Source organism: Camelus ferus, chromosome 19 (assembly GCF_009834535.1).
Source record: "Camelus ferus isolate YT-003-E chromosome 19, BCGSAC_Cfer_1.0, whole genome shotgun sequence".
NCBI lineage: Eukaryota > Metazoa > Chordata > Mammalia > Artiodactyla > Camelidae > Camelus > Camelus ferus.
This window is the reverse complement of record NC_045714.1, coordinates 15,267,413-15,278,666: the sequence shown is the minus strand read 5'-3', so window position 1 is coordinate 15,278,666 and position 11,254 is coordinate 15,267,413. Positions and strand designations below refer to the sequence as shown.

The following is an 11,254-nucleotide window of genomic DNA, read 5'->3' as shown; positions in this document are numbered from 1 at the left end:
CAGTTCCTGCGCGCTGGGCTTAGGGGGCAGTACCCAGCGCCTTATCGTGCCTCAGTTTACCCCATTGCCTGGAAAACGCCTCCTGCCCTGCGAGCGGCACAACTGGCCACCATGCACTGGTGGCTCAGCACATGCAGGCAACGGATCGGGAGCCGGGCGAGCGGGCTAGCCCTTTGGGCCCCCTCCCCCGACCCGTCTCTCCCCGTCGCGGAGCGGCTGCAGGAATACCGCGAGAGTTCGCCCCCTCCCCCCCACAGTAAAACTGTCAAAGGTGGGAGGGGCGGGAGCGCGCATGTGCGCAGCGCGGCGCGCAGCCTGCGCCGCCCGGACCCCGCGCCCTGCGCCCCGGCCCGGCCCGGCCCGGCCCCGGCCCCTGCCCGGCCCTGGCCCGCTGCGCGCCGCAGGTAAGCGCCCGGCCGCGCCCCCAGCCGCGCCCCCAGGCCGCCTCCGCGCCGGCCGCGCCCCCGACCCTGACCCCGAGCGCAGGTCGTGGGGCCGAGCCCGGGGCCCCAGCCTGCCGCCCCCGCCGCGCCCGTACCCCAGCTCCGCGCCCCGCGCCCGGCGCCGGCGCCGCGTCCCTGCCTCCTCCTTCTCCAGAAAAAGTCGCCATTTTGGTTCACTGCCTCTGGGCCCCCCCACCCCAAAGGCGCCCGCGATCGGCCCTTCCGGAGCCAGGCCGGGCCCGCACGCGGCACAGGTGACAGGTGGGTGGTGAGGCCAGTCTCCAGGTGTGCGTCCCCTGGCCCGCCTCATCTGCGCGCCCAGGCTTGGGCTGGGGTCCCGGGGCCGAGCGGCCTTGGCCGCGGTCCCGCTGCCAGCGTCGCCTGCTGTCAGCGCGTGGCACCCCTTCCCCCCAGCCCTTCGGCGAGGGTCCCACCTCTACGACCCTGCTGGGCCCTCTGGGAGGGTGGAAGTCCTTTCTCTTTTTGGTGCGCCAGTCACAGGGTCTAGATAGAAGGAGGGTCTCTGACTCCTAGTCCAGCCTCTGCCCCAGGCCCGGGAACTCTGAATTCTCCACCTAAGCTGGAGAAAGACTGGAAAGGTGGGCTCAGCAGGCACCCTCAGCCCCCGCGGCTGGGGTCGTCACGGGGCTGGGGTGACTGATGCTAGCATGTCACCTCAGAAGCAGCAGTGTGAGGACTTCAAAGAAGTTTGTTTCGACCCCTCTAGACCTCCCCCAGGCTCAGGGTATAGGCATCTCCATGGCCGTGGGCAGTAACTTTCCTGATCTCTGCCCAGATGGCCCCTGGACCCTCCTAGGCACACCAGCTCCTTCCCATCCCCTCTGATATGTTAGTTGGAAACCACCAGGGGAGGGGTCACCTGCCCACAGAACCCCCACCACTACTACCTTCTTCAGTGAACTCAGAGTCCCCCAGCTCTCAGGGTGTAGGGACCCCAGCAGAACAGGCCCACAGAGGCCCAGCCTGGGGCAGTGGAATGTTCCCTGTGGCCAGTGGCTGGTGGTCTATGGAGTGGTGCTTGGGGGGCCTGTAGATTGGGGATGGAGAGTCTCTTGAGGGTGGAAATGAGGAGGAGGTCAGCCAGGTGGAGGGTGGCTGAGGGGTCCAGTGTGAGGCCTCCTTCTGGTGGGAGGGCCCCCAGCTGGAAACAGGGCCGAGAAGAGGGTCAGGTAGGGTGATGCAGCTGGCACAGGGACTAGAACCAGGTGCTGCGGGGTCCTTGGTCTGCTCCCCCTGGAGGGGTGTGTGTGCAGTTGGAGAGTGGGCTGGGGCCCTCAGGGCCCACCTTGGCTGCCTTCCATCTGTGTTCTGGGGAGAAGGATGCAAGGGTACCCGCTCTTGTCCAGGGGCATTGCCTTGGGTCTGGGTGGGGCTGTGGGGGAAGGTGTCCCAAGGTACCGGGCCAGCACAGCCTATAGGCCAACAGCCACACCGGTGTAATAATTGGCCCCCAGAGGGGTATTATTGGCCTCCCTCCTCCAGGGCACCGCACCTCTCCCGGGGCCACCCACAGCCCAGCACTAGGTAGGAGGTACGTGATTCTCTGATTCTCGCACTCTCCGGGATTGTGTGTCCTGGAGACAGAGGGAGTCCCGTGGGGCTGGTGAGGGTCTCAGAAGAGGGTTAGATTTTTCCAAGCTGACGGTATCTCCTGGGTCATCTGGGTCTGGGGAGACTTTGGCTGGGCAGCCCCTTCCCTAAACCAGAAGTACCCCTCACTCCATCACCTGCTTCCCTTGTGGCCAAAAGCACAGGTAGGTCGGCTCCCCTTCCTTGGGCCAAAGAGTGGACCTACCTGGGGGCAGGATTCAAGAGCAGCCCATTTCAAGTCCTGAGTTGGGCCTCATGGGCCTCATAGGTCTGTTCACTTGCTCTGCAGAGATGACCGATCCTTTTTGTGTTGGAGGAGGCCGCCGGCTTCCAGGGTCCAGCAAGACTGGACCTGGGAAGGATGGCAGCCGGAACGAGGTCCGACTTCCCATGCTCCACGACCCTCCAAAGCTAGGTAAGAAGAGTCAGGCCAGGTGGTCATGGGCAGCGGGGCTGGGTCTGCACCTCCGTGGATGTCAGCTTCTAGGTGCCCAGCTGGCCGCCTGGGCTCCTAAGAAGCTTCCCAGGGTGGAGGCAGCCCAGGGTCCTGGGTTCTTATCCTTGGCTGCCTGTGGCCTCCTGCCCCCCATGCCCTAGCTCCAGGCTTGACTAGCCCCCTGGGTGGCTAATGAGGCTGTGGGGAATGCAGCCTCTGAGCCTCGGTGTGTTGTGTGCTGCAGGGCTGCCGATGGTCCGGGGTGGGCAGACGGTGCCCAGTCAGGGCCCACTCTGCCTTGACTCGGGAAGTTCAGCCAGCGACAGGACAGAAGGGAAGAAAAAGGGGCGTCCAAAAGCCGAGAGCCAGGCCCTCCGAGACATTCCTGTGAGCTCCCTGAGGGCTGGGTGGGGCTCCTGGGGGGTCTGCCTGGCACGCCCGCTGCCTCGCCTCCTGCACGAGCAGCAGTGAGCCCTCAGCCTACATCAGCCGGCCGCTCTGTGTGTCAGGGCTTCAGGGCAGAGCCTGGGGCCTAGTGGATCGTGTCTGTGGGGCTCAAGGAACAGTCTGGTGCACTGAGGCTCCTCAGGGGGCCTGCCTCCTACTGTAATCCAGGGTTGCAGGGCTCTGGCCTGGGGAGGGCGCTGCAGAGGCCTGGGCAGCTGTGGGGTCAGCAGCCTGGCCTCTCCCACGCCCAGCTCTCCCTGATGAACCAGTGGAAAGATGAGTTCAAGGCGCACTCGAGGGTGAAGTGTCCAAACTCTGGGTGCTGGCTGGAGTTCCCCAGCATCTACGGGCTCAAGTACCATTACCAGCGGTGCCGAGGGGTAAGGGCTGCGGCTGGGGAAGAGGAGGCCTGGGGCCTGCCCTGCCCTGGCTGTGGGCTCAGGGGTGTCTGGGCAGAGGCCTGGGCACCCCACCCCACACCTGCCCTCTCCATCCCAGGGTGCCATCTCAGAAAGGCTCACCTTTCCCTGCCCCTTCTGTGAGGCCGCATTCACCTCCAAGACCCAGCTAGAGAAGCACCGGATTTGGAACCACATGGACCGGCCTCTGCCTGCCCCCAAGCCTGGGCCAGTTAGCCGGCCGGTCACCGTCAGTCGGCCCGTTGGGGTCAGCAAGCCCATTGGAGTGAGCAAACCTGTCACTATCAGCAAGCCTATCGGCATCAGCAAGCCAGTGACGGTCAGCCGACCTGTGACAGTCACCAAGCCAGTGACGGTCAGCCGGCCTGTGCCAGCCACTAAGCCAGTGACGGTCAGCCGGCCCATGCCAGTCAACAAGCCTATACCTGTCACCAAGTCTGTGCCAATCGCCAAGCCAGTGACAGTCACCAAACCGGTGCCAGTCACCAAACCGGTGACCATCAACAAGCCAGTGCCGATGACAAAGCTCGTGACAGTTACAAAACCCATGCCGGTCACAAAGCCGGTGACGGTCAGCAGGCCCATTGTGGTCAGTAAGCCAGTGACGGTCAGCAGACCTATTGCCATCAGCAGACACACACCGCCCTGCAAGATGGTGCTGCTGACCAAGTCTGAGAACAAGGCTCCTCGAGCCGCGGGGAGGAGCAGCGGTAAGAAAAGGTACGGGGGCTCCTACTGAGTTGGGGTTGGTGCCTCCAGCTGCAGCCTGGGGGTCACAGGGCCCAGAGTGGACTCTCCTGTCCCTCACCTCCCTGCTCCCTGCAGGGCTGCAGATGGCCTGGATGCCTGCCCCATTCCACCCAAGCAGGCGAGGCCGGAGAACGGGGAGTATGGCCCAGCCACCACCGGCCAGAGCTCGGCCCTCCAGCAGAGCACAGAATCCAGCAGCAGCCCCCTTTCTCTGGGCAGCAGGCCCTTGGGAGGCAAGGAGGCGCTAAGGGCCTCGGGCTCTGTGTCCCCGCCTGAGGAGGGTGCGGAGCGCACAAAGCACAGTAAGATGAGGGCGGGGGCCAGTGGCTGGGACAGGGGCGGTGCCTCCCGATGGTTATTTGACCAGAGTCTTGGTCCCTGTTTTCTCTCCCCCGAGTCAGGAAGGAAACAGAAAACACCCAAGAAGTTTACAGGGGAGCAGCCGTCCATCTCAGGGACTTTCGGACTCAAAGGTGAGGCCTCAGGCCAGCCAGGCATCTGCGGGGTTCAGCACATGTACAGGTGTGCCGGCACCCTTGGCCCACACCTGCTCCACCTACATGTGCACACAGGCCTAGCCAAGGCGGAAGACAAATCCCGCATTCACCGTGCCAAGAAGCAGGAGGGGCCGGGCCCCGAGGACATGCGGAAGAAGGTGCCGGCCCCCACCAGCGCTGTCAGCAAGGAGGTGCCGGCCCCTGTGGCCCACCCAGCCCCAGGTGGGGGCTGCCATGTGGTGGGGCCCAGGCCAGGTCTCGACTGTGGGGCAGATCCTGAACCACAGGGACGGAGGCTGAGTGTGGGCCCTGAGGCTCTGGCTCTGACCCTACAGGTGGCCCTGAGGAGCAGTGGCAACGAGCCATCCACGAACGAGGTGAGGCTGTCTGTCCCACCTGCAATGTGGTCACCCGAAAGACCCTCGTGGGGCTCAAAAAGCACATGGAAGTGTGCCAGAAGGTAAGGCTGCCCCCAGAGTGCCGGGAGGGGGCACCCCGGGGCCAGCTTCTCACAGGTGGGTCCTGGCTGCAGCTGCAGGATGCACTTAAGTGCCAGCACTGCCGGAAGCAGTTCAAGTCCAAGGCCGGCCTCAACTACCACACCATGGCTGAGCACAGCGCCAAGGTACACCAGTGGGCCCAGCTGCCTTCCAGCCCCGCCCACTGACCGCTGTTTTCCGACCCACCCACCTGCCCAGCACTGACCACTCACCTCTCGTCAGCACACCACTGCAGGGCTTAGTGGCTCCCATACCTGACCGGGGATGCCCGTGCCCCAGCCGCGGGACAGGGGTCCTGTGGGGGCAGGGGGCACTGAGGCTGGGCCTGCCCCCTAGCCCTCGGATGCCGAGGCCTCAGAGGGGAGCGAGCAGGAGGAGCGGGAGCGGCTGCGGAAAGTGCTGAAGCAGATGGGGCGGCTGCGCTGTCCGCAGGAGGTCAGTGGGCAGCCCGGGTGTGGGCACCGTGTAGGATGCGGCCGACCCTCACTGGCCACTTACCTGACCCCGGAACCCTAGGGCTGCGGGGCCGCCTTCTCCAGCCTCATGGGCTACCAGTACCACCAGCGACGCTGCGGGAAACCGCCCTGTGAGGTGGAGAGCCCCTCCTTCCCCTGCGCCCACTGCGGCAAGACCTACCGCTCCAAGGCTGGCCACGACTACCACGTGCGCTCAGAGCACATGGCCCCGGTGAGCGGCCGCAGCCCGGCTCCCCCATCCCTCGGGCACTGGGCAGACATGTCCATCTGCTGCCTACTGCGTTTGCAGTCCCTTCCCTTCCTGCCAGCCACCTGTACCGGGGCAGTGAGCCTGGATGGGCCCCCGTGTCCCCAGCATGCTTGCTCATGTGTTCCCTCTCTGTGGCATGTGCCCCCAGTCCCCACACCTCCAAGCGCGTGGCTCCTGTGGCTCACCTGGCCTCCTCACCCTGCAGCCCCCTGAGGAGCCCGAGGACAAGCCCTCCGAGGCTGAGGACCTGTTGGGTGTCGAGCGGACCCCCAGTGGCCGCATCCGCCGCACGTCGGCCCAGGTTGCCGTGTTCCACCTGCAGGAGATCGCGGAGGATGAGCTGGCCCGGGACTGGACCAAGCGGCGGATGAAGGATGACCTGGTGCCTGAGACCGCGAGGGTGAGCCACAGCCTCCTGGTCTCTGAGCAGGACATGCCCCAGCCTGAAGCCCCCTGTGACTGGGCTGTCTGCTCACCCCCTGGGCAAGCCTCCGGTCCATGGAGGACCCAGCTGAGGACTTTCTCAGAGCAGCTGGACATGTCGGTTGGCGCTCACACTGGTGCCCGTTGGCTTCTGCAGCTCAACTACACTCGGCCAGGCCTCCCTGTGCTGAACCCCCAGCTGCTGGAGGCGTGGAAGAACGAGGTCAAGGAGAAGGGCCATGTCAACTGCCCCAATGATGTGAGCTGGGGAGGCTGGGGTGGGCTTGTGGACACTGGGAGTTGGGATGGAGGGCCCAGATGTGGCCTGGAGGGGAGCCCTCCACGTGGCCCCCACAGGGGCCTCAGATGGAATCTTGCAGGCTGAGAGGCCTCGACCTCAGTCCTCATAGCCTGGCCTGCCCACACCTCATGACTCCTGGGGTCAAGCCTGCCACTTGCCCCAGAGGGACCCCAGGTCCCAAAGGCTGGAGCAAGGAGTGTCCATTTGTGTGGGGGTACCTCCAGGAAGGCCCTCCCCGATGGTTGCCCTTTGCCCCCAGTGCTGCGAAGCTATCTACTCCAGTGTGTCTGGCCTCAAGGCCCATCTGGCCAGCTGCAGCAAGGTCAGTCCACAGGCCCTCTCCTGGGCACGATGTGTCCTCAGTGCTCCCAGCTCCCCCTGGGGTCCCCACACATTGGGTGTGCGCCCTGCCCCTGTGGGGCTAATGGCCAACCCAGCCCAGGACCCGCACCACCCCGAGCCCTAGCTGTTGGCCAGTCAGTCCTGGGTTGTTGTCCCGCCATGGGGGTTCCTTGTCTGTACCGGGACAGGTGGGCACACCGACCTGGGCTTGGGGTGAGGGCATTCCCTGGGACACCTGCCTCTCCCTACCCTCTCCTCGTCCCTCTCCTCCCCCGCATCAGGGCAACTTGGTGGCCCTGCCAGAGTGGCTTTGTGGGTCCCTGAAGCCCGCCCATTGGCTACCTGTCCAGATAAGCTGCAGTTGCCCCTGACCCTGTAGCCAAAGGGGTAGGTGGGGGGTCCTGGCTACATCTGGGTACTTCTGGTCCTCCAAGGGCTGGGGTGGGCGCCAACCTCTGGGGCCAGACTGCCCCTTGCCTTCCAGGGGGACCACCTGGTGGGGAAGTACTGCTGCCTGCTGTGTCCCAAGGAGTTCGGCTCAGAGAGCGGCGTCAAGTACCACATCCTCAAGACCCACGCGGAGGTGGGGCAGGGACGGGGTCCTGGCGTGAGAGCCCTGCTGGGCCTGTGGCTAGACCAGTTGGCCCCATGGAGGGGCCAGGCTGGGTGAGGGGTGTCCGGGTGGCAGCTCGTGTGGTCTTTGAGCAAGTGGCATCTGGCTTCCCTGGAAGTGCTGAGAGGCTTGGGAGCCCCAGACCCTGGGTCCCCGGCCGCTCAGCCCTTCGGTGTCCTCGGCCACAGAGTCTCTCCATCACTGCTCTTCTCTCCCAGAACTGGTTCCGGACTTCGGCAGACCCGCCTCCCAGACACAAAGGCCAGGACTCTCCGGTGCCCAAGAAGGAGGAGAAGAGTCTGGCTGGTGGAAAGAAGCGGGGCCGCAAGCCCAAGGAACGGCCCCCTGAGGAGCTGGCACCCAGGACACCTCCTCGCCAGGACGACTGGCCCCCAGGAGGCAGAGACAAGGGGGCCCGGGGCTCCGCTGGCCGGAAGGTGGGAGCCAGCAAGGCACCTGAGAAGTGAGCTTGGAGCTTGGCAGGTGGGTGGGGCCCAGTCCCCACGCTGGCCAAGCCCCTGTGTCCAGGGTGGGGCTCTGGAACCTCCCATCCTCCAGGTCTCCACCCCCCACCCCTGCCTATTCATCTGTCCAGTGGGGGCGGCCAGCCCATTCTCTCTCTCCCTCGAAGGTGGCCCTTCCCCTGTATAGGCCACTGCAGGGCACGCTGGGCTGGGGCTGCCGGGCAGGGGCTCCCGGTGCAGTAGTCTGCAGGGACGTTCCCAGCCGGCAGAGTCTGGTCCTGGATGGCCAGGAGGAGGGCCTGTGGCCTGGGTCTCAGTGCCCTGGGGGCAGCGTGGAGCGGGCAGATGGCCTTCTGGCCCTTGGTGTGTGAGCTTCATGCCCTACCTGCTTCCTTGGGCCCAAGGCTTGGGAGTGCCTGGTGCCCTGTGGTTCTGGGCTGCCTCACTTCTTGACCTGACACTGGAACCCCAGCACCCCACAGCTACCTCCCAGGACAGACCCCAAGTCTGACAGCTGCCGTGCTGATCTGACAGCCCTCCCAACTCTCCACCTCCCACCTCAACTGTGCCCCGCCCCATCCAGCCCTACCCGTCCCCCCAACCCCCCACCAAGGTCCCTCCTCCCATGACCCCCCCACATTCCCCCAGCCATCTTCTGGTTCCTGCACTTCTCTCTACCTCTCTGGGCCCACCCTCCCCTGCTGTACAACCCTTGCTGGGCCCGAGCCCCTGTCCCACTGGCCCGGTGGTGGGAGGCAGCCCTGCTCTGCCATCCCCAGTAGCGCTCCCTGCTTGAGGCAAGAGAGCGGCTCTGCTTCTCCCACTGCAGGGCCGCGGGAGCAGTGGTGAGGGGCCCCGTGAAGCCATCTCTGGTCTCAGCCTCCAGCATTGCTAATGCCATTGGCCTAGGTTGGGCAGCCTGCTGGGTTAGGGATGGGCCAGGCTGGGTTCTGGAGTCATGTGGGGCCCACAGCCATGTGGGGCAGGGAATGGGGGCTTGGCTCTGAGTAGTGACCACTGTGGGAAGCAGCCTTCTGCCTGCTGGTCTGGGTTGGCCCATGGCCAAGCTCCCATGGGCGCCTCCTTGCACCCTTTTTACCTGCTCTTTCGTTTCTGGTTGTGTGGCCTTTTGAAATGAGAGCTGAAGGCTGGCAAGGGAGCTTGGCCAAGGTCACAGCAGGGTGGTGGCAGCTCCAGGGCTCTGTCCTGGCTCCCTCTGCTGCCCCAAGGATGGTGAGGTCTGCAGGTTGGTTCAGGTGGAGTCCAGGCACCCTGAGGAAGCAGCCCCATGGATTCTGGGCTCCTGCCTGGGCCCCACGTTCCGATGTGGCATTGCAGGGACGGGGGATGCTCAGAGCCGCTGAATTTGAATGGAGCCTGGGGGGTGGGGGTGGGCTGAGGGCTCGGCCTTGCCGATCCTGGATGATGTGAATTTTGATATTTGCCCGTGTGCGTGTGTCTCCTGGGTGTAGTGGATGCCAGTCTTGTGGCTGTGACAAGTGACAACCTTTTTTTTATTCTGTTTTTTATACAAAAATTCACAACAATCTGACATTTTGGTGCTAAGGGTTTCCTGGTGCCGACGGTGGTTCTGGGGGCTGGGCTGGGGTCCCTCCCCTGCTCAGGGAGGCAGTGCTGACTGGGCAGCCCTCTGCCCCCAGCCCCTGGAGAGGAGGGGCTCCAGTGTGGGCTCAGTTCTCTTCACCCTGCACTCGGAAGACAGTTTCCAGGAGGGCTCTAGGGCTGAGTTGCCATGCTGCCCGTCTCCGGCTTCTTCCTTTGGTTAGAATGCTCTGACCTAAGGCCGTCCTGGCCCGATATGTGGGGAGGGGAGAGACGTGGACTCCCTGGCACCTGATGAGATCCATGGGTGGAGGCTTGGGCAGATGGAGGTTTGGTCCAGCATCGAAGCTTAGGCAAGCGGCGTGGGTTTTGGGGCAAGAGGGCTTGCTTTCCTGTGTTCCTGGGTGTCACTGGTGTGCAGCTGGTGGAGGTAGAGGTGGGTTGGGCAGCTACTGCAGGAGCAGCCTCGTTGTGGGCCGGGGAGCAGGTGCTGGCAGGAGCCCCACGTGCCCTTTGTCCTTGTCACCGAGGGCTGGAGAAGGTGGGACCTCAACACCTCTGCTAGGGACAGCCACCCACCCTGGCCTCTCAGGTACTTGTTGGCCCTTGGAGAGCAGGGGCTGGTTTCGGCTGGGGGATGAGTTTCATTGTCACCCCCTGAAGTCCACGTGTGGTCCCTGGCACGGGAACCCTCCGAGATGTGTGGGAAGAGGTGGGATCTTGGGTAACTTAATGTTTAGCACTTTAACCCTCTTCTTTGTCTTTAAAGTGGGCATGGGGACTGCTGCCAAAAGTGGGCTCTCCCTCCCTTTTCCCTCCCTGCTCCCCCTGCTCTGGCTGGTGGGTGGCAGTGGCTCGCTGGTGTGCAGAGCCCTCCTCCCACTGAGGCAGAGCCCTGGGTGGCTCAGTGGGATCTGCCCACTTCCCACACTGGTGGGAATGCAGCCAGGTAGCCACCTGCCCTTGACTGACACCTTCAGCGAGAGGGACCCAAGTGGCAGACCCCCCTCACCAGGTGGGCGTGGACTCTGCTTGAGACCCAAGCCTAGGGCACAATGTCAGGTCCCTTTCTGAAGATCTACCTCTGGCCCAGCCCACCCCCTTGCCCTGAGAACAGGAAAGGGATGACTCAAGAGACCGACACTTCACACAAATAGGATGCACTTTTCTGCTTGTGCAAGGGCAGACAAGTGTCCCCTGGTGTGACTGGTGGCCCTCGCAGTGGTCGCCCCCCTCCTGTCTCTCTGTTTGGAAGGGAAAGAATGGGTGCACCCTGGCCTTCGGGGAGGGGGCCTGTTCTCGTGCGCCCCCTCGAAGGGCCCCAGGCAGCTACCCTGAGGGCCTGGGGGCAGCCAGCACCTCCAGCGTGGCAGCCACACATCCTGTACTTTGGGTTTTCTAATGCCAGTTCTCCGTAATAAGTGCATTTCGAAGAGAGGTTCCAGCTATCACTTGTAACCATATATATACATATATATTCTATCTACAAAGTGTTTATTTGCAAGATGTTTTGACGGTGAGCTCGGGCCCTGCCCGCCTAGTGACCATCTGTCCCCGGTCCTCGTTCCCGCCCCTCGGTCCCAAGTGGTGCGGGGGTGGGCCATCACCTGTATGTATTAAAAATGACTGTATCAAATAAATGTTTATTGATTTTTTTTCCAGGGGTTTTGTACGTCTGAGTTTGTGGTAAAGCGCGGGTTGGGGGTCCTTTCTCCCATG

The 11,254-nt window shown here is 63.8% G+C and overlaps 1 protein-coding gene across 7 annotated transcripts; it reads left to right on the top strand.

Annotated features, from left to right (window-relative positions):
- Positions 1-346: 346 nt before the first annotated feature.
- Positions 347-11,198, top strand: ZNF512B (zinc finger protein 512B). 7 transcript variants are annotated; one of them, XM_032461624.1, is made up of 16 exons: positions 347-404; positions 2,344-2,469; positions 2,735-2,877; positions 3,189-3,317; positions 3,436-4,076; positions 4,182-4,408; positions 4,508-4,579; positions 4,679-4,825; positions 4,939-5,228; positions 5,440-5,538; positions 5,620-5,790; positions 6,035-6,229; positions 6,410-6,511; positions 6,813-6,875; positions 7,380-7,478; positions 7,727-11,198. In XM_032461624.1, the coding sequence occupies exons 2-16, from the start codon at positions 2,346-2,348 to the stop codon at positions 7,973-7,975; spliced, it is 2,751 nt and encodes a 916-aa protein (XP_032317515.1). In that variant the 5' UTR covers positions 347-404; positions 2,344-2,345; the 3' UTR covers positions 7,976-11,198. The 7 variants fall into 7 exon arrangements, with proteins under 7 accessions (XP_032317515.1, XP_032317517.1, XP_032317516.1 ...); XM_032461626.1 differs by lacking the exon at positions 347-404 and adding an exon at positions 500-704; XM_032461625.1 differs by lacking the exon at positions 347-404 and adding an exon at positions 796-1,995.
- The last annotated feature ends 56 nt before the right edge of the window (positions 11,199-11,254 follow it).